Consider the following 24,331-nt stretch of genomic DNA (forward strand, 5'->3'; position numbering starts at 1 on the left):
CTTGGGTGGAGAGTGGGTTTGGGCGCTGATCGTATGTATATATGATCAGACTCTAAGGCATTGTCCTGCTTGATAGGGCAATGTCACTGTCCCTTGCCTCTGCCATTCATGAGCGACCTTTAAACCTTTGACAGTTTCTGTAATTTTTTTAAGCACAAAATCCGAAAACCCGATGAAGTGATTAAATAAATGTTTATTGGTTATTACTGTACTCATTTTTTTAATGAGGCGCATTTGCAATGACTCGCAGCGGTGCCCTTTTAGCTCGGAAAAGTTTTCTGCTATCTGATTGGTTAGAATGATCTTGTCCAACCAATCAGCGATCAGGAAATTCTTCCGAGCCAAAAGGGCACCCCTACGAGTCGGTGCAAATCTACCTCGCTAAAAAGAATTGACTATAGGAATTTTGCTTTGACGATCATCTTTCCTCTCTACAATTATAATGGTACCGATTTAGTGAAAGTACATAATAAAAAAAAAAGACAAGAAAAAGAAGAAAAAGAAATGATGAAATGAAAATTCTTCTTATATTTGTCGTATAATTCGATTACTTCTTGTCATGTAAAATAGATTTGCTTGAAATGAGTTCGGGGAACAACCAAGGCCAAAAAAGAAAAAAAAAAGAAAAAAAAGAAAAGAAAAAAAAGGCTTTATTTGCAACGCTTAACTACTTAAATATTCAATTCGACTGAAAGGTAAGGTATTCACCATGAATGACTTTATTTATGCTCAAGGAAAAATTACTGTATATAATAGAACATTCTCTGCCTACACACACACCACACACCACACACAAACACAGACAGACAGACAGACAGACACACACATATATATATATGTATATATATATACACACACACACACACACACATATATATATATATATATATATATATATATATATATATATACATACATATATATATATATATATATATATATATATATATATATATATATATATATATATATATATATATAGATGTTGAATTATAATTCCATTGTTCAACCAATGTAGTCCTGACGATGAATCACACCAAAAGTGATTCGAAATGTGTCGACATCAAATTTTGAATGGACAAATGTTAATGCAGGTTTCCTGTTATTCTAAAAACTATCTGAAGCACAGCTACATGCCTAGTACCGTCATATACTGCACACACACACGCACACACACACGCACACACACACACACACACACATATATATATATATATATATATATATATATATATATATACACACACATATATATATATATATATATATATATATATATATATATATATATATATATATATATTTACATATGATAGTATTATGTTAGGTAAGGCACCATCCACCCGATGAGATACTACTGTATGAGAGTTATTGGGTTCTTTGACTGGTTAGATAGTAATACATTGGACACCTCTCTGGTTACGGCTAATTCTTTCCTTGCACACACATGCACAGAATACTATGACCTATATACATATACATATATATATATATATATATATATATATATATATATATATATATATATATATATATATATATATACATGTGTTTAAAAAAAAGTTAAGGTAATATAGATGTCCAATAGAATAAATAAGGCAAAGTGGAATAAATTCAAAGTTAATTGATTAAGTAACATTATTGATTATGAAGGTATTTGCAGCAAGTTTGAACTTCTGAAAGTTTCACAAATCCAACCATTTGATTGGTAAGAACATTCAACAATTTGGTTTTATCCGGAGTAAAGCTTCTAGAATACTGAGTTGCCATTTCACCTTCAACGATTTGTACTATTAAGATCATAGTGATAACACAGTGTTAGGATAAAAAGGTAAAAGCTATCTAATGATTATCATTTTATTCTGTCTTCTATGATTGCCCATATTAGAAATAGTCTGCATTTCAAGGATGCCTGAAAACTTGAAATCAATCAATCAATCTGCATTTCAAAAAATCATTCATTAAATAAATCTTATAACTGAAAGATTGAAAGTCAGAAATTAGCTTTAGAGCTGACACTTTCCCTAATCATAAGCTATATATTAGCTGTATTTTTCTTTTACTACACACAAGCATTACCTTCAGAGGTGATTGTGATGTTAGATAATGAAAGCTTTCTTTATAGACAGTCTCAGAGCTGCAAGCGTGCTCCAGAATATACCTTACATCGCCAAACTTCCTTTTATTTTTTCAAAACCTTGACGGCAAACTCCACTGCCAAGGCCAAGGCCGAAAGGCCGATTCCTATGACGAAAACAAAGAAGATGCCCTGGAGCTGTTCCAGGCCAAGGGGCTGAGGTCCCTCCAGTCTAGGCAGGGCCTCGGTATCTGCAGCCTCTCTGCGCCTGGGGTCATTGATGATCTGATCGAGCCACTTGGTGATGAGACCAGCCTCCAGGAGCTTCCTGATGATCTTGTTGAATTTGTGGCGGAACGGACAACCTGGGTTCATGGCCCACCCGATCTCCGAAGGGAAGAAATCCTCCGTTGCTACGTGTAGTTGACGCTCACCTCTGCTCGAGGTGTACCTGAAGGGGAGGGCGTTGGGCAATTAGGCAAGTGATTTAAACCTTTAAGTTTGTTATCATCGTAATGGAACTTTTATGACAATTTTTCAAGGGCGAAGCAAAAAGGAATCAAAGTGATATAAGTCTTTAGGGCAATGAATAAAATAAAACGATAAGGGTCATGGTGAAATAAGAAAAAACATCCGCACTCACCCACCCACATAAATATATATATATATTTATATATATATAAATTTATATATATATATATATATATAGATACATATATATATATATATATATATATATATATATATATATATATATATATACTGTATATATATATATATATGTATATATATACACACATATATATATATATACATATATATATATATATATATATATATATATATATATATATATATATATATATATATATATATATATATGTGTGTGTGTGTGTGTGTGTGTGTGTGTGTGTGTGTGTGAGTGTTTTGTGAATCAAGGGAGGAATTACAAAATGTGATAGTAGATTGGAATAGAAAATTCAGAAATGTGAGACTGAAAATGAATATGAACATATATATATATATATATATATATATATATATATATATATATATATATATAATGTATATATATATATATATATATATATATATATATATATATATATATATATATATGTATATGAAAAAGCTTACTTGATTGCAATTCGATCTTCCATGTAAAGTCTCCATGTGATGAAAGCGTATTTGGTGTCCCTGGCTCTAGCGAGACAGGAATCCAACTCGGGGCACATGTCCATCCCTTCAAACACTTTCTGATAGAGTGGCACCTGCGACGTCTTGAACAGCTGGTAATCTGCTGCCCCTAAATCCTGGTCGAATGAAGAGATGATTAGGATGATGGAAATTTCTGATGGATTCGATTTGAACCCCCGTCTGGTTACGGCCTATTTTCGCTTTGCCTACTTATACACCGAATAGCCTGGCCTATTCTTTACACATTCTCCTCTTTCCTCATACTAACGACACTAAGATAACCGAAAAAATTTTCTTCACTCGAGGGGTTAACTACTACACTTTAATTGTTCATAGGTTACTTTCCACTTGGTAAGGGTAGAAGGGACTCTTTAGCTTTAGTAAGTAGCTCTTTTAGGAGAAGAACACTCCAATATCAAACCTTTGTTCTCTTGAGTAGTGACATAGCCCCTGTACCATGGGTTTCCCCAATCGTCGGTTAGGGTTCTCTTGCTTATAGCATTCTGCTTTTCCAACTAGGTTTATAGCTTAGCTAATGATAATAATAATAATAATAATAATAATAATAATAACATAGGATTTGGTCCACATGGTCCAGTGCTGGGATCGTGGGGGACATTCAGTACGTAGTTGCAAAGTAAAGGGTAAAAGAGGTTTGGCAGGTAAACGGAAAAAAAAAAAAAAAAAAAAACGAAAAGGGGGTTAAAATGTAGCGGTAAAAGGGGGCGTAGCTTGGGTCCGAAATTAGGCTACAAAAATACTTCAGTAATGCCTACAGCATAACACGTAAAGTCCTATACTCCAGCTACACGTGTTTCTGATAGAGAATATAATGTTTTAGTTATCACCTTTTATCCATTTGATAACGCGTTTCTTCAGAAAATTTAATTTTTGTTTGTTATGAATAATTTCAAGGGCAATTGTCTGCCACAGGTTGACTTATTCAGTTAAGGTTCACGTAGCTTTACTTATTCATTAGAATCAAAAGAATATCAGATTAAGATGTATTATTACGCCCTACCGGTTATTAATGCAACTTCATATCAACTTAGAAATAAGTTTAATATCTCCTTATATGTTGCGTCAGCCATGACGCACCCGCGAAGAAATATAAAAGAAAAACATGACTCAAATTTACTTAATCACCGATGCTTCTCATTAAAACATCCAGAAGTAAACCAGGTGATCTAAACCCACCTGGATTCCCCAGGAAAACCCAGACCCAACAAGTTCTTGCAGGGAGTTGAGTGTAGGCGATAGCGTCGGCAGAGTGTAGCAAGCAATCAACATGGCTACATAGCAGACCATCGTCACAAGAGCGAAGAGCACCCAGGAGGCAATCAGGACTCGGGACCCGTTGGTCGTGTTCCAGTTACCACCTTGCCTGAAGGAAAGAAGAAACGACAGAGCATTAATTCTTCTGGTTAGATCCTGAAGGCGGAAGCTATTATTATTATCATTATTATTATTGTTATTATTATTATTATTATTATTAGAAAGAAGAAACGACAGAGCATCAATTCTTCTGGTTGGGTCTTGAAGGCGGAAGTTATTATTATTATTATTATTATTATTATTATTATTATTATTATTATTATTATTATCATTATTATTATTATTATTAGAAAGAAGAAACGACAGAGCATTAATTCGTCTGTTTGGATCCTGAAGGCGGAAGTTGTTATTATTATTATTATTATTATTATTATTATTAGAAAGAAGAAACGACAGAGCATTAATTCTTCTGGTTGGGTCTTGAAGGCGTAAGTTTATTATTATTATTATTATTATTATTATTATTATTATTATTATTATTATTATTATTATTATTATTATTATTATTAATGGAAAGAAGAAACGACAGAGCATTAATTCGTCTGTTTGGATCCTGAAGGCGGAAGTTATTGTTATTATTATTATTATTATTATTATTATTATTATTATTATTATTATTATTATTATTATTATCATTATTATTATTATTATTATTATTATTATTATTATTATTATTATTTGAAAGAAGAAACGTCTGGTTGGATCCTGAAGGCAGAAATTATTATTATTATTTTTATTATTATTATTATTATTATTATTATTATTATTATTATTACTTGCTAAACTACAACCCTAGTTTGAATTCAGAATGCTTTAAGCCCAGGGGCTCTAACAAGAAAAATAGCCCAGTGAGGAAAGGAAACAAGGAAAAATAAAATATTCTAATAAGAGTAACAACACTAAAATAAATATCTCAGATATAAACTATAGAAATTTTAACAAAACAAGAGGAAGAGAAATAAGATAGAACAGCTTGCCCGAGTGTACCCACAGTTATATCACATAAGCGTTTCCATTTAAAACTTTAACTCAAAAGGCAACGAAAGCATCTATGGTTTAAGGAAACAGAAGTTAGTCAAACTCCAAGTTACACGAAAAGTATATAACTGCTCTTTTCCTCACTGGTCTACTTTCCTTGTTGAAGTCATTGGCCTTGTTGCATTCTGTTTTTTTTTAACCAGATTGTAGCTTTGTTAATAATAATAATAATAATAATAATAATAATAATAATAATAATAATAATAATAATAGTAATAATAATAACAATAATAATAATAATGATAATAATAATAATAATGATAATGAAAATAATAATGATAATAATGATAATAATAATAATAATAATAATAATAATAACAATAATAATAATAATAAGGATAATAATAGTAATAATAATAATAATAATAATAACAATAATAATAATAATAATAATAATAATAATAATAGTAATAATAACAAAAATAATAATAATAATAATGATAATAATAATAATAATAATAACAATACTACTACTACTACTACTACTACTACTACTAATAATAATAATAATAATAACCAAGCTTCTCCGATTGGTCCTAATAATGATTCAAAGATAATCTTCCCTTTGGATTAGAGTAAAACTGCTTTTGATAACATTTTATTTAACAATTTCATATTTTCCTTACGATATACACACTCCGAACACCGCCAGCATTGCATTGGACAGCGTCTCGGGATGGCCTTTGATATTCATTTGCTGGTGATGCTCATCTGGAAGTATGCGGCAACTGAGCAGATATAGTACACCAATAACTATAAGAGTTATTATAAAGCCGATCCATACCTGAAAATACAAGAGTAGGTAATTATGCAGTTGTTCGAAGTGGATGATAACTCTTTTGACAGTTATTTATAATTGAAATTACTATTTTTTTTTTATGGATTTTGCCTTAATCTTATCTTTTTGTTTATTCATTATTGTATTTTTATTTTCCACTTCGTTTTAAATAGATATGGCATTAGGTTACTTAAGAATTTTAATGAAATATGGATGACATTCAAATGTAGCCTTCATCTTAAGACATTTGTATTAAAAATATGTACCATCATCTTCCTTTTATTATAATATACAGTCCTGGCAAATCTTTCCTATCAAGAATTCTAATACAAGATGAATATGAACTGGACGATTTGCGGGAAAAATAATTTCGATTTGGCAAGATAGATGAACCAGAATGATATATTCCGATCACGTGTCATGTTCTGTGGGAAGATCGTGAGATGTCAAATGGTTCCAGTTTGTGGAAGAAAATTGTCAGAAATGATGTAAAATAGGCAAAACATGGGGTAACTTTTAGGAAAATCCGATTAGAATTAGAAAGACAAATGGTATTTTTGGATATATATATATATATATATATATATATATATATATATATATATATATATATATATATATATATATATATATATATATATATATATATATATATATATATATATATGTATGTATATATGTATATATCTATACAAATATATATGTAAATATGAATATATATATATATATTTATATATATATATATATATATTTATATATATGTATATATATATATATATATATATATATATATATATATATATATATATATATATATATATATATGTATATATACTTGTATATATAGATATGTATGTATATATATTCAGAATTCTTTAGGAGCACAGATATAGATTCCTAAAATAATTTTTCATTTATAATGAATAGGTAACGTTAATGGAGCCATTTTAAAGTTAAAATACATATGAAACACAACTAGTAAATTTATATTTCTCTATGAATGATATTTGTTGTATATAATTAGATGACTCTGAACGTAGCTGAATGCCCCTAATTCCAGAATGTCAAACTAGGCAACATAAATGTTCCTTAAGCAAGTTCACAGGTTTTGTACTGTCAATTATTATTATTATTATTATTATTATTATTACTTGCTACGCTACGACCCTAATTGGAAAAGCAGGATGCTATAAGCCTAGGCCTAGGGGCTCCAACAGGGAAAATAGCTCAGTGACGAAAGGAAACAAAGAAAAATAAGATATTTTAAGAAGAGCAACAAGATTAAAATAAATATCTCTTATATAAACTATAGAAATAGTCACGTCTTATTATTTTCTTAGTAAGAGACAAAATTAGAGTATCAATAGCACCTTTAGCTGGAATGGTCTAAGCAAAGTAAGAGCTTGGTTCAGCTGGCGAGGTTTCGTCGTGCAAAAGGTCAGAGGATCATTGAAGTAACCGACGGTGTAGTCGATGACCTTCTCGCGATCTCCGGTGAACGCCACGTTCAGGGAGAAGTCCGCGGCGTAATTCTGCACGGCTCCGATGACACCTTGGGAAAAAACAAATTACCGGTGAGATCTGATCGATTTGAGGTTAGGAAGCTACTTGAAAAGGGTTGGTTTCTTACGGTCAATGGTAATTGACCAACTTGATTGCTTACAGCAGTGTTTCCCGTGGTAACTGATCAACTACAACAGTGTTTCCCCTGGTAATTGATCAACTACAGCAGTGTTTCCCAGTCACGAGATAAATTACGCCAGTCGGGCAATGGATCCATATTCTTAGGGGTACTGCTGTTACGATGACAGATAATACCTAATAATCTTAGAGGTAATGGATGTTCTGTGTGAGAACAGGTAGAATGACCAAGTTAATTTTGATATACCTAAAAATGGTAATGTTTGCATTTGTGCTGGATTCATAATTATATATAGCCTATAGCGGGCTGTATGATCCATGCTGTTCATCGGGTGACTACTAAAAAAAAAAAAAAAAAAAAAAAAAAAAAAAAAAATTAATGGGTTTATATTTAGGTAATTGAACACTACGAAATTAAATTTTGTGGTAATCATTTCGAAAAGGTTAGGAAATACTGGTTGACGGGGACCATCTTCGCTCATACTCACAAATTGAAAAATTATAAATTTTTTTCTGTAACATGTTCTCATTCTAAATGGGGTTTCAATATCCCATAAAAAGAATCCAAAGTAGTTCTAGCAGATAAATAATTGAATTCCATAGGTCTAGGGCCAATGGGACAAAAATGAAATTGTCTTCTGTCATTGTTTATACAAAGTTATAACTAACAGAATTGTGGATCAGTCAATTAATATCTGCTGACGAACATATTCGAATCATGTAATCATGAAGTAGGTCTACTGATAACAAGATAAATTTTCTGTAGATTTAGTAAGGTCCTTATCTACATAAGATCATGTATACTGAAATCATAATCTGAATGGGCATTTTGGGATGTTGAGTCTTCATTTTAATCAAGTTTCTCAGTATGATGAATGTAATAATACGAAAATTTTACCTTTGAGAAATACTTGAGTAAATATGTTATAATATGAAAAGAATGATTGAAATTTTGTGATAAATACATCAGGAAAGAATTTTCAGTTATCAGAAATCCATTAAAGCTGAATTATGTGTTTTAAAGTGTAATTCACCTTCGTTTTCAATGTTATACCTTTTGAAAAATGGTTTGGACTTTAGAATTCTGTTCATCTGTAATGCACTATGTAACAAAGTATCAGAAAATAGAATTTTGTAAAATTTCGTTACTTTTTTTAAACTCTCTTCTTATATTACGGTAAGTGAAGAGCAATGCAAGGTGCAATTGCCTAAAACAAAATTATATTCTTATATTACGCTAAGTGAAGAGCAATGCAAAGTAAAACTGTTTAAAACAAAAGTATCACAACGAAGAGTTGAACATCAATATTGGTGAACTTCATTAAATATGTCAATTTCCAGCAATTGCTGAACATTGCACTAGTCTTATCCGGTCGACACCATTTCGTGCAGTAAAACGACGTTCGAGTTTTGAATGATTAAGAATAGATGGCGTTGCATGCATTTGGAAAGTCAGTCTTTGCCTGCAGTGTGGTTTAGTTCGCAGTCTTTGTAATCAGTTATAACCAATAAGTCTGTCATTACAAAAGGCAACTAAAGTAATTCTTTTCATAATGAAAATTATTAATGTCCTTAAAAGTAAATCTAGTGTGGTAAATAATTTTGGAATGAAAATATGTAAAATTTTTAGATAATTTATTTTTATCTTAGAAGGAATTTCGCTTTTTTTATGGGAAATTTTTTTCTAAAGAAAACTATTCTACGAATTTTATTTCTTATTTTAGATGTATGTAAAGAGTTAGCATCTTAAAAAAGTAAAATCAGACAGCACCAGTGACCAGACATAATAACAACATGATCAACAATGAGAGTTCATAACCGTAATCTAATCACATAACGCTAAAGAAAAAAGAAATGAGATAGTATCACCCTTCCTCAGCGAGATCGCCCGATAAAGAGGCCGTGACTTATAATCTCACGATGCTAAACCTTGATAAGAATAAAAAAATCTTTAGTATATCTCAAACTGACCTGTATAAGTCCCGTTATCAAGCTTGTAACCCCATTGCAAATCTTCGGGTTCCCTGACTCTGTACGTGAAGTTGAGGGTTCCAGCAACGGCGTTTATCATGCGGGTATCGACGCAGTCTTTCAAACGAACGTCGCGACCTTTCGTCTTCTCGTAGCAGCTGAAAGGGGCGTACTCCAGAGTGACGATTCGGAAGACGTGTCCGTTGAAGTTCTGAGGAGAGAGAGAGAGAGAGAGAGAGAGAGAGAGAGAGAGAGAGAGAGAGAGAGAGGATAACTGAATTAGGGCTGTATTTCTCTTATCGACCTTATTAGATTAAAAAGAAAATTATGACAGCATCTAACTCTTTTATCGCTTTTATAAAAATAGAAAAAAATTATGACATTTATGTAAATTTGAAACCTTATAGTCTTTATTCTTTATCAAGTGCAATATTCTGCTCTGCATTTTCTTTTTTAAGATTTCATGATCAAACGTGGTGATCGTTATCCGTAGATTAATTTTGATATACTAAAAGATATGTGGAAAACTTTGCGTTTTACACAGAGTGAAAATCATTAGACGATAATACTTTATCATTTTTATTATGCACGGTAGAGTTACTCCAAAAAGTTCCTGCTTTAAGCAAGTTTATTAATTCCAGTGTAACCGTTTGACAAAGATTAATTTTTTCACATTTCTTATAATTTTTTTCTTTTACAGAATTCTGCTTTGGAGTCGAGAATCCACGACGAGCATTTCGAATAAGTTAAGGACATGCTAACGATTTATCATGAAGATAAATGTCAGAATTTAATGGAATTTCAATGTAATGAAATTGCAAAGATTGAATCTTCAGTTATAGAAAATAATATCTTCTCTCCCACCGGAATCCCCAAACTAATAGTCGGTTGCATTAATATATCTTTTCCAACTTCTATCGCAAAGCTTCTTGCTCTACCAAACCCCCTTTCAACCCATATAACTCTTTACACCCTTCTTGACCTCCCACTTCTAACAGATCCCACCCAAGTCCTCTTCACTCAGCCCCTCACCCATCCTCACTACATAACCATGCCATCCCTATCTTGACTGATATTCCATTGGTGATCTTAATATGTCTTTTCCAACTACTATCGCAAAGGTTTTTGCTCCACCAAACTCTTTTTCATCCCATATAACTCTTTACCTCTTTCTTGATCTACCACTCCTAACAGATCCCACTCCGCCCCTCACCCATCCTCACTACATATCCATGCCATCCCTATCTTGACTGTAATCCATTGGTGATATTCACTAACCTTGAAGACATCTGGGAAAAGATCTCTTTGCCGAGAAAAACCACGTTTGGGCGTCCAGGTGTCAATCACGCTAGTCTCAGGATGTCCGTCACGGCAGTACGGACAAGCTCTCAGGAGAATGTAAGTTCTTCCAGCTTTCTCGTCCTTGTTTTGATCAATAACAGCATTTGCCACCGTTACTAGCACCGTGTGGTAACCAGATCCTTGTGAATAGGAATGGAGATATAAAAAATAACCTGTTAATTATATTTTCTTTAATTGTGATGACTTAATATAAATGAATAGCTTTTGAGAATATTAATTTTTCTTTGATTGCGATGACTTAATATAAATGAATAGCTTTTGAGAATATTAATTTTTCTTTGATTGCGATGACTTAATATAAATGAATAGCTTTTGAGAATATTAATTTTTCTTTGATTGCGATGACTTAATATAAATGAATAGCTTTTGAGAATATTAATTTTTCTTTGATTGCGATGACTTAATATAAATGAATAGCTTTTGAGAATTTTCATGATGTCAAATTTGATAAAAAATGCCCGTACAGGATTTTTAAAAAAACTCATTCATCTTTCACAGATTGATTATTTCAATATGAATATAAAGTAATTGATTTTTGTTATGAAAACCTTATAATTATATCATAATTACTCATTAAGCCTACATTCTGACAAAAAAAGAAAAATCTATAGTACCATCTAATTAAACCTACCCTCTGATTTTTTTTTTCGTCCACATGGGTCTCATATAGAAAAGAAATGACTGAAATTTTTTTCCCAATCTGAGCCACTTATCCAATGTCGACTCCAGGCCCATAAAAATAAAGTTTTAATTATTCTACTGTTATGGGGTGCTACAATTAGAAAAACTCCGTACTAGAATAATGCTGTTGTAGTCTTACACAACAACAACAGCAACAACAACAACATATAGGCTAAATCTCCGAACTACCTAAAGTTGGGTGTTGGGCTACTTGGACTAGACCGAGACTCGACCCGGCGTAAGCGAGGATCCTTTTTTCCGCTCCTTGAAACCAGTTTCCTCTTTGAATCTCCAACGTTGCTTGACCAACGGCCTGTTGAAAGAACATTGAACTGTATAGCATTATCTTTCATCTGCTTCTGGGCAGTCGTATGTTTTAAAGCAACTTGATACATCCATTTAATGCCAGTAGAATTGTCTCTTAAATTTTCATTCTTTTGTTTGAAATACATAACATAGATTTTTCTTTTTCGCTTAAAGTTTAATGAATGCTTGAATTCTAAGATACTAAAAAGCTCTCAGTTCTCCATTTATCAGAGTTTTCTTATTTGTACTTCAATAATGTGCTTATTTCAAAATCTTCGTTACCTGGAGGTCAGCTAGAATGACTAAAGCGACACAATAGACAGTAATTGCTTTCTTCTTCTTCGCCCGCGTGGAGAGAGAGACAGACGACGGTTCTGTGTCCATAAATACGTCTAGGTCCCATGTCATAATGGGTTCGGCGGTTTTGGATTTTATAATCTCGACTACAACTTGATTGAAATAGGACCTTTTGTGAAGGATGACCTAAAGGGAAATTGATAAGTCTATCTATTACGCATTTCTTATAGCTGCTACATTATAGGACTAAGGATGCTATATTTATTGACAGTTGGTATAACTCTAACTTGAATTGAATTATTTTAAGATGAAAATTGCCTCAAATTGACTCTAGTTGTTGATCAATATTCACATATTAATTTCTTTCTGATATCTGTAATCTAAATTTAAAAAGCTTGATGACCAATTCACAGTTGATACATTTATTCGAGTAAGTTACATGATTGATACAAAAGGGTTTATATCACATGGAATGTTTTTGGAAAACGTTAAACTAAACAATAATCTTTTAGTATAGGTATTATTTTTCAGAGAGATAGTTTGTTATTAAATAATACAGGCAAACTTGCTTGAATAATAATTTCAAACTACGTCGTCTTCGCGTAAAGGGAATTATTGGTTATTGTATTTTCAACGAATAAGATCCAGATTAAAAGCAGATAGTATTCTATTTCAGTATTGTTGAAAATTAGTGTGATTTTTCGTTGTTCAACATTCTAGCAAGACGAAATTATCATGTAACCAATGTTACCATCTTACAGATACACATACACGAAACACATAGATTGTAACACTAAATATGATTTAGTAAAAAATGAAATAAATCATTAGTTTGAAACTACGAAAATTTAAACCTTGAAATCACTCCTTCACCTTCAGACACCCATCCAAATGGTGCACAAGGACATCTGAGAGTAGCGAAGCCACCTCTTCCACAGGCAGGTCTCCATCTTCCTCAAAATCGTCAAGAGGAATACTTGAAGAAGGCCATTGTCGAATGACACCGGAGGATCGGTTCAAGTCCCGTCGGTGCCTCGTTCTTCCAGGTGGTTGAAAGGTTGACGACTTCTGCGTCTTGACTTCTGGAAGGAGTTGGATGGATTCCGTCCCTTCTGGAGCGGCTATGGAAGCGCTGTGCCTCCAAATTACAGGCTTACCATCCGGTTGCCATACGTCTTTCGATATTTCCACGGCGATTGCTAGTTTTATAATCAACGAAGAGGGTAGTGGAAGACGCATTTTCAGGTCTGGGAAATAGAAGCAAATGTGAATTGCAGAAGTTCTCTTTTAGGGTGAAATAAAGTACTGCACTCTATTTTGACCAGGGAATTGTAAGAGTCCAGTCTTCAATATTAAGTATTATTTCAGTTTCAGTTATAAAAAATAGATAAAACTATTAATTTTTCCCTAAGTTGTAGAACTGAATGATCATGATAATTCTTCCCTGTATCCGATGTAGTGATGTCTGGAAATATAGAGTAACTTACACCAATCTATTCATGTAAAAAGTTTTTTATATAAATTTTCTCAAAATAGAAACATGCATGATCAATTTACGCTAAATGTTTTAATCATTACTACTTCACGACATTGATTAAACTTCAACTATTGCAACTTGGTATTTGTTCAAGATAGAACAAATGCATTGAAAACATCTCATATCAAGTCTAACATTATTAACGGTTATCAGTTATGTAATGCATTCGAAAATACCAATTACCATTTTACATTGTTAATCAAATCACCAGTCCTTAGTTCCGTGATTTAATCATCTTCGCTGTCGTGACTTGCAATTCCTACTCGGTATTCTTTCTCCTGAACCTCATAATTGAACCCAATAAATATCGTATTGTGTCTTTTCATAACATTGATTTGCATTATTCTCTCAAATATCTTTATGAGTCTTCCCATCGAGTTTATGTATATATATATATATATATATATATATATATATATATATATATATATATATATATATATATGTGTGTATATATGTATATATATATATATATATATATATATATATATATATATATATATATATATGTATATATATATGTATATATATACACACACACACACACATATATATATATATATATATATATATATATATATATATTTATATGCATATATATATATATATATATATATATATATATATATATATATATATATATATATATATATATATATATATGTACTGTATGTATGTATGTATATCGGACTATTTGGCAGCAAAACTCTGTCTGATAGATAATATCTTGTCCATTATCATATATATATATATATATATATATATATATATATATATATATATATATATATATATATATATATATATATATATATATATATATATATATTTTATCCAGCATACTTTGCTTTTATGTTCATCAAAAAAGCGAAGCTTCATCTAAAGTCGAACCATATTTGTCTTCCATTTCCTTCAGTGATCAGCGTCTTGGAATTTCTCTAAAGAACTTTCAGGTGCTTTTTCGCTGTTTAGATCTCTCTTTTCTTAATGTGTTCTGCAATACAAATGTCTTAGAACACTGTAATTGGCACAACGAAACTGTGACCGTATCCTAAGGTTTCCATTTTACTCCTTTTATTAATGGTTAAGAGATTCCTCAACTAAAATCTACAGATAAAAGATATAAGTTAGTTAATTGAAAATATATTCATTATTGAGTTCGTCACTTTCTAATGAAACCTATCTCCGTGGCCTCATTTGATTTCAAGTACACAGATAAGATTGATAAGATTAGATTTAATTCTTAAAATTGAACAGCATAAAGATAATGAAGCTTCTTTGGTCATAATACATGTCTATCGTAACAAGCATTTAGTTATGTAGTTGTTTCTTTTGCTTGTAATACATTTTCCAAATTCCTATGAAATTGGAATTTCACATTTTACTTTTATTTCATAATGATTAATGTATAAGTAAATTTATTGCTTGCTTAAAATATTTAGAAGTCATTGATATAGGTGAATGAATATGACCAATATCTGTGCTGAGCTATTCTTTACATAGTCCCCCTCTGTGCTCGTACACCTGACAACAGTGAGATTACCAAACAATTCTTCTTCACCTACGGGGTTACAGCACTGTAATTGCTCAGTGGCTACTTTCCTCTTGGTAATAATAGAAAAGACTCTTCTTCTAGGAGAAGGACGCTCCAAAATCAAACCATTGTTCTCTAGTCTTGGGTTGTGCCATATCCTCTGTACCATGGCCTTCCAATGTCTTGGGTTAGAGTTCTCTTGTTTGAGGATACACTCTGGCACACTATTCTATCTTATTTCTCTTCCTCTTGTTTTGTTAAAGTTTTTATAGTTTATATAGGAAATATTTAACGTTGTTACTGTACTTAAAATAATTCATTTTTCCTTGTTTCCTTTCCTCATTGGGCTATTTTCTCAATAGGGGTCCTGGGCATCCAGCTTTTCCAGCTAGGGTTGTAGCTTAGTATTTGATAATAATAATAATAATAATAATAATAATAATAATAATAATAATAATGATAATGATAATAATAATAATAATACATTTTGTAAATTCCTTTGAAATTGAAATTTCAGACTTTACTTTTATTTCATAATGATTTATATATTAGTAATTTTGTCTGCGTAAAATTTTTAGAAGTCATTGATATAAGTGAATGAATAGGACCAATAACTGTGCTGAGCTACTAAGTAAACAAAAATTTGTTTACCAATGGTTCTGAAAGCAATGATTCCACTCGGACGCTAGTAAGCGTTGGTTTGTAATGACATTAAGGCACTTTAAAAGTATTATTGTTCAATATCCCTTATTTTATAGATTCCTGGTGATGTTTAAAATGTGTACAACTAAAGGAATGTTTATGTGGCAATATTGTTCCTTTAAGTGTTGCAATGGAATTTGTATACGTTATTCATCTTCTCTGATAAACCCAGCTACTGATGGGGGTGGGGGGGGGGGGAGTGTGGCAAGCTAGCCTTAACTTGGTGCCAGTCCCAAGCCAGGGTAATTGGGGAGGGTTGGCGGCAGGAAAGGCATCCAGCCATGAAGAATTTCCCAAAAGGAATATGGACAGTGAATATTATCAGAATATTATCAGAATAAAATTAATGCTAGATGACGAAAGCTGGCCAGAAACATCAACCCCATATAGAAGTGGGAAATGATGCAAACAAAGAAGAAGATGAAGATTCATCATCTCTTAAATCAGAATATCAGTGAATTAAAGTTGGCTTGCTTTAGAAAGACTGGCATGTAAAATAGAGTAAGGTAGTTAAAATACTTAATTACTGGATACAGTATCTTTCTCATAACTAAAGCTTAAGGAGAGAGGAAAATTTAAAGAAGAATTTATCTCTCCATTAGCCTCTAGACCAAAATTTGTTTAAAAAAATAAAAATCCAAATCTCAATTGTGTAAAGTTGTCCTAAGCAAATAATTTGTTTTCAGATGTAAAATTAGTTTCCAACTTTGTTCTATCAGAGACTAGAATCAAGTATACAGATATAAATGATACAACAAAGAGAGAGAGAGAGTTAAAAACACATTGAACGTAACATTTCTACAATCGTATTATCAATTTCTATGGTGACAATCTCCTATTATTATTATTATTATTATTATTATTATTATTATTATTATTATTATTATTATTATTATTATTACAGTCTAAAAATTAAGATATGGTGAATTCTTTTATACTTACATCAAAACCAAGATAAAACGAGAATTTGAAGACGGTTATAGAAGAGTGTAAAATTGACAATTCTAAGGTCACCTAAGTTTGCGAGATTCCCGGAGAAAATCCACCTCGCTGGTCCCAGCTGCGCTTGGAACTGATCGCGTGTGATGGATGGCAGTCAGAGCTGTTGAAACAACTATGCAATAATTCATAGATCAAATAACTGGAGACTTACACGAAGCAGTGCTATAAATTCTCATGGATTTTAGTATTGGTTCTCTCTCTTTTAACGTGGGAGGTTCCTGGAGCTAAATGGGTGTTGCTTCTTTAGAATGAATATCGCATAACCTTATTTGTGAAGAGGAGACAGCATCCTAATTGGCTGTTGATTGGTTTCGCACATTTATTAAGATTGGTCTGATTCCATCTAATAAGACGTGGGAATTTCATAACGATGGCGAAGATGAATTGTTGGCTAAAGATATTCAATTAAAGTGACCGATGGAATTTGGGATCGTTTGCACGCATAGATTACAATCTAGCTTCTGTATATATATATATATATATATATATATATATATATATATATATATATATATATATATATATATATATATATATATATAGCTACCTATAATGCATTCATGTATATAAATATATGTATATATATGCATATATATAAATATACATATGTATATATAAATATATACACACACACATATATATATATATATATATATATATATATATATATATATATGTATATATATATATATATATATATATATATATATATATATATATATATATTCATCTATATATATACATATATATGAATAAATACCTAAATATGATTGTATATATGCATATGTGTACACATATACACATAAATAACTATATATATATATATATATATATATATATATATATAGATATATATATATATATATATATATATATATATATATATATATATATATATATATATATATATATATACATGGGTAAGTGGGTTTTGAAAAGAGTAAACATTTCTTTCATTAGTTGATACTAACATCCAGTCCTATAGAGATGAATATTGCGGCATGCATATATGTACGTCTGAAATGAATACACACCTCTCCCACGCAGTAGATACCATAAATGAAGCTGTAATCACAATAACTGTTCTTCCTTTGTTTTTGTTTTTTTCTAGATTGGAGTCATTCACCTGTTGCGCAATATCTTCTCTAAGGAGGTATAATTTAATTGGTAGTAATTGGTGGGTTCTACATTGACAATCCTGTGGGGGCACAGATACCCATGATACCCCTGTACCAAATGGAATCTGGTTTATACCAGTTAAGGTCTTCATGTGAAGTAATTTATATATTTTTTTTTATTTCTTATGACAAAGGAATTTGTGAAATCAGGTAATCAGGTTTTTTATTCTATCTTATTTCTCTTCCTCTTTTTTTTCTTTTATAAGTTTTTATAGTTTATATATGAAAGATTTATTCTAATGTTGTTACTGTTCTTGAAATATTTTGTTTTAATTGTTACTTACTTTTTTGTAGTTTCCTTATTTCTTTTCCTCACTGGGATATTTTCCCAGTTGGAGCCCTCGGACTTATAGCATCCTGCTTTGCAAACATTCCTTCGTGTGAAAGGAATAGAAACTTATTATCTTTATGAAACTGAAAATTAAATTACAACTTTATTCTAAAATTATATTAGATATCCATAAAAGCTATATTCTAGTAGCAATTTAAATCCAATAAAACTAACAATTAAAAGGTAAATAACTAATTGAGGATAATTTTCCAATAGAATTAAAATATTTTCACTTTTTTTTTTTCAAACTCCACTTTACTTCAGTAATATAAAGAAAATCTCTGAAACTCGTCCTTAATATCCGTGTGATATGACTATGCATTATTTACAAGAAACACGAACACGCACGCATCCAAAACCCATTAATTTTGGGCTGTTGCATATCATCTTTTTTTTCGAGTAATATCCACCTGTAATTGCAAAACTAACACGCTTCCTTGTCTTCTCGCATAACAACTTAAATAATTAATATTAAGTTACAGATTTATCTTTAGATTGCTGGCATGCTGGTTATTGTTTCCAAGATGTATGTATGTATGTATATATATATATATATATGTATATTTATATATATATATATATATATATATATATATATATATATATATATATATATATATATATATACATATATATATGAGTGTGTGTAAGTATATGTATATATATATATATATATATATATATATATATATATATATATATATATATATATATATATACTGTATATACACATATATATGAGTGTATATATATATATATATATATATATATGTATATATATATATATATATATATATATATATATATATATATATATATACATATATTTATATATATACAGTATAGAGTATATATATATATATATATATATATATATATATATATATATATATATATATATATATATACTGTATGTATGTATGTATCTATGTATAATTAATATATAATGTCTTAATGTCGTTTGAAAATCAAAGACAAAGTCTCTCCAGACAAACCGAGCTCTAATTATGCATGAGGATAAGACGAAAACTACATTCAAGTTTTTCCTTTGATATCGACACGTTTCGAACTACTATTTACGTGATTCATCGTCATGAGTACATTAGTTGGACGACGAAATTGCACTGCATTATAAAGTCTATCGCGTGAAAACTGATACATCCTACACAAATATCTAGAAACTATGAAATTGAGTAACAATTATTTAATAAATATTTCTCAAAGATTCACAGACTTTCATGGAATATTGTACAAGCTTCACACAGTAATCAGAAGTGGCAAGTCATGGAAAACCTGGATGGAAGTGCAAAAGGTACTCCATTGCAGAGAGAATGCTGGAACCATGAGACTACAAGCTGCTGGGATGAGTGATGCCATTCCAAACGAACTGGAATTCCATCCAGCAATTTGTAGGTCTAGATCAGGATCCTGGTCTATAGCCAATTCTTTTTAGCGAGGCAGATTTGCACCGACTCGCAGGGGTGCCCTTTTAGCTCGGAAATGTTTCCAGATCGCGGATTGGTTTGACAAGATAATTCTAACCGATTAGGTAGCAGGAAACTTTTTCCGAGCTAAAGGGGCACCGCTGAGAGCCGGTGCAAATGCGCCTCATTAAAAACAATTGAGTATAGCTACTCTACGGGGAGAGTAAGCCACACGTTTTAGGTTACTTTGCACAAGTAATGCTAGCTTTAAAAACTCGACTCGCTGCCAACCAATTTGCAACAGTGAAAGGCGCAATTTCATTGCAAAAAGAAGCGAAATTGCATGTGCGGACTGGATGCCATAGGGAACACTTTGCTCCAAAGAAAATCGAGTCTGAGATTATTATTATTATTATTATTATTATTATTATTATTATTATTATTATTATTATTATTATTATTATTATTATTATTATTAAGCTATAACCCTAGTTGGAAAAGCAGGATGCTATAAGCCCAGAGACCCCAACAGAAAAAATAGCCCAGTGAGGGAAGAAAACAAGGAAAAACAAAATAGTTCAAGAACAGTAACAACATTAAAATAAATATTTCATAAAGCTACAATTTCTGAGGAGGCGAGTAAGCCTCATAGTTTATCGTTTTGAACAAGAGATAACGTTCCTGAAGAACCGACGTCAATCCCTTTGCAAGATTGAATCCGTGAGCTTCGTTGAAGAGAAGGATAGTTGTAAGATCGTTCATAAAATTTTGTGAAGTCTTGTGATAAATCCTTCATGTACTTTAGGATTAATATTGTAATTTTTCATTAAACTGAATCTTAAAGTTTCCATTTATCAATGTTTGTTTCCAAATATATCCTTTAATATTGAGGTGGAGCAATATCGTTCAGTCAATATACAGCATCTACGAGAACCTTTAAATTCATAGAATCCTGAAACTGCCTCCCTTACCAGTGATGTTCCTCCGGGCTTCTTCTTCAGCCGTCCGTCATAAAGGATGGGTCATCGATTTTTAACTTTTTTTTTTTTTTTTCCTACTCTAATTTTTGCCTCTTTCTTTCGCGTAATTTTTCTTCTCCTTTTCTTTTTTTTCTTTCATACCTTTCTGGCATGAACCTGTGATGCTTTTTTTTTTCATTCTTCTTCTTTCTTCTTTGTCTACATCTTTTCCCACTTCTATGTGGGGTCGATGTTTCTGGTCATCTTTCTCCATCTACCTCTGTCCCACACCTCATCACCGGTTAATTTCATTCTTATACTTACTGTCTCTCTCCTCCTCCTCCTCCTCCTCCTTCTTCTTCTTCTGCTTGAGCCACATAGAAGTAGAATCCTCCCAGTCAATGCTAATGACCCGACCAAATGGGTATAAAACCTGACTGCCGGTTTCTCTGTACGTCACTTGCGGTTTGATCCTCGTAGCTGGAGTTCGTATCAGAAGCCGGCTAGCAAAGGTAAGGTTATATCGCATACATTTGCGAATACTGATCTGGATATACTTCTCGAGACTAGTGTCATATCTCTCTCTCTCTCTCTCTCTCTCTCTCTCTCTCTCTCTCTCTCTCTCTCTCTCTCTCTCTCTCTCACATAATATCATTTTAATTCTATCAATATGTTCGCGAAAATCCATAACAAATTACTTTAAAATCTGATATTCAAATGAGTCTTATATATATATATATATATATATATATATATATATATATATATATATATATATATATATATATATATATATATATATATATATATACTGTATATCTGTACAGTTTGATTATTCAAATAATTTTTTCTTTATCCTTAAGTGGTCGTCAATGTAAACGTTTTGGAAATTATTGGAAATTGTCTGTAAAGACGTTAGTATTTTGCTGTGTATGCCACAATATCTTTGTTAAGGATTCCAAAAAACCGTATTTAAGAATATTTTAACGGAAGGTCCTTTGTTATCCTTTATAAAATTCTTGGAATTACACTATAAACATATTGCATATAGTCAGCTGAATTTATATAAGATAGTCCGTCTTGTGCTGTGCTAAATTTGATCTCTAACTTTTTATTTTCTGTACTTTTCAATCCCTTCAACCAGTGACTTAGCTATGATAACACGCTTACGTACAGACACATACACACATATGTATAATGTATATATATATATATATATATATATATATATATATATATACATATATATATATATATATGTATATATATACATATATACATATATATATATATATATATATATATATATATATATATATATATATATATATATATATATATATATACATATATTTATATAAACACACATACGCATAAAATGAAAGATATGCTAGAAAGAAAGAGCCCTACATAGTAAGCTCTATCTTTATTAGACAGTTAAGAGATGAATGTTATTAGAAACGTTATAATGTATATATATATATATATATATATATATATATATATATATATATATATATATATATGTTTTTTCAAAAAGGCCCATAAAAGAAACACAGGAAATATGAATAAATCACACTATATTTCGGTCAATAAACATCGACCCTCTTCAGGATGTAAAGTACTTGTACTTTACATCCTGAAGAGGGTCGATGTTTATTGACCGAAATATAGTGTGATTTATTCATATTTCCTGTGTTTCTTTTATGGGCCTTTTTGAAAAAACATGTTAAACTGTTCGATTACAGTTATAAATAAGACATATATATATATATATATATATATATATATATATATACATATATATATATATATATATATATATATATATATATATATATATATATATATATATATACGTTATATTTAAATATTGTGTTGATCTATACATTATATATACAGTATATATATATACACATATATCTATATATATATATATATATATATATATATATATATATATATATATATATATATATATATATATATATATATATATATATATATATATAATGGCATTTTCGCTTCTAGAAAGCTTGAGGTTTAGTAGAAAGGCGAAGGCAAGCATATACTTCAGCATTTGGACAGTTTATTTGCTAAGCTTTTGGGAACAACATTTCCCATCATCGGAGCTAAAATAAATGAACATAAAACATAAATCATTAAATGTAATTACGTTAAGTCAATGAAATTCTCTTAAACAGGCAAGGATTCTAACAAATACATCGAAATGCTTAAAAAATCATGTGGATGAAATATACTAAAAAATAAGTAATTAAACCAAATACATCGAATTAAAAATTAGAAAATTAAAAAATTTAATGAATGGCATAAGAAAAGAGTAATATCAAAATTAAAACAAATGCACAGAATACTTTAAAAAACAAAAATAGATTTCACAAAACATAATAGATATGGAAATCAAAATAATAATACACAGAATAACCTGGAATATAAGGAAAAACAAACAAAAAAAAACACCTGATAAGAAAGAAACTCACCTAGTATGGAAAAATTAAGTTCACTTTGGACTCTGAACTTAATGATCAACTTTCCTTTTTAGATATTAAGATTTCACGTTGTAATGGTTCATTTAGTACTGGCATTTTTAGAAAACCAACTTTTACAGAAATATCATTAATGTCTTTTTAATCCATGCTCAATAATAACCAAGATTAATTCTCGTGATATGATTATATTGAAGACATTTTATAGATCTCACTAAAAGAGTAACCTTTGCAGATGATGAGCCAAAGAAGCGTGGTGCTGCTGGTCGTTTTCCAAGTAGTGGTTTCTTCCGCCGCTCCATACCGCCCAGATGGAAGTGGGTTCCAGAGTTCAGCTGCTGGAGATGGGGGATTTGCTACTGCTCTTGTAGCCGCGTTTGGTAGTGCCTGAAGTTCATCATTTGACGCTGCAGGAGGTTCTACTCTAAGTGGTAGCAGTGCAAGTGTACCATTCGGTGGTACTGGAAGTTCATC

At 30.8% G+C, this 24,331-nt stretch overlaps 2 protein-coding genes across 2 annotated transcripts; both read right to left on the minus strand.

The window, feature by feature from the left end:
- Nucleotides 1–1,876: 1,876 nt before the first annotated feature.
- LOC137634867 (ionotropic receptor 21a-like) lies at nucleotides 1,877–6,563 on the minus strand. The gene is made up of 5 exons (XM_068367418.1): nucleotides 6,537–6,563; nucleotides 6,274–6,431; nucleotides 4,472–4,658; nucleotides 3,215–3,390; nucleotides 1,877–2,528 (listed from the first exon to the last, which is right to left on the minus strand). Exons 1-5 carry the CDS (start codon nucleotides 6,561–6,563, stop codon nucleotides 2,183–2,185), a joined length of 894 nt encoding a protein of 297 aa, XP_068223519.1. The 3' UTR covers nucleotides 1,877–2,182.
- A 1,214-nt stretch (nucleotides 6,564–7,777) lies between these two features.
- Nucleotides 7,778–21,879, minus strand: LOC137634869 (uncharacterized). Its single transcript, XM_068367419.1, has 7 exons — nucleotides 21,675–21,879; nucleotides 13,557–13,930; nucleotides 12,669–12,869; nucleotides 12,270–12,393; nucleotides 11,316–11,518; nucleotides 10,038–10,248; nucleotides 7,778–7,977 (listed from the first exon to the last, which is right to left on the minus strand). The coding sequence occupies exons 1-7, from the start codon at nucleotides 21,877–21,879 to the stop codon at nucleotides 7,778–7,780; spliced, it is 1,518 nt and encodes a 505-aa protein (XP_068223520.1).
- Between the last annotated feature and the right edge of the window lie 2,452 nt (nucleotides 21,880–24,331).

The sequence above is a fragment of the Palaemon carinicauda genome, chromosome 45 (assembly GCF_036898095.1).
Source record: "Palaemon carinicauda isolate YSFRI2023 chromosome 45, ASM3689809v2, whole genome shotgun sequence".
Classification (NCBI taxonomy): domain Eukaryota; kingdom Metazoa; phylum Arthropoda; class Malacostraca; order Decapoda; family Palaemonidae; genus Palaemon; species Palaemon carinicauda.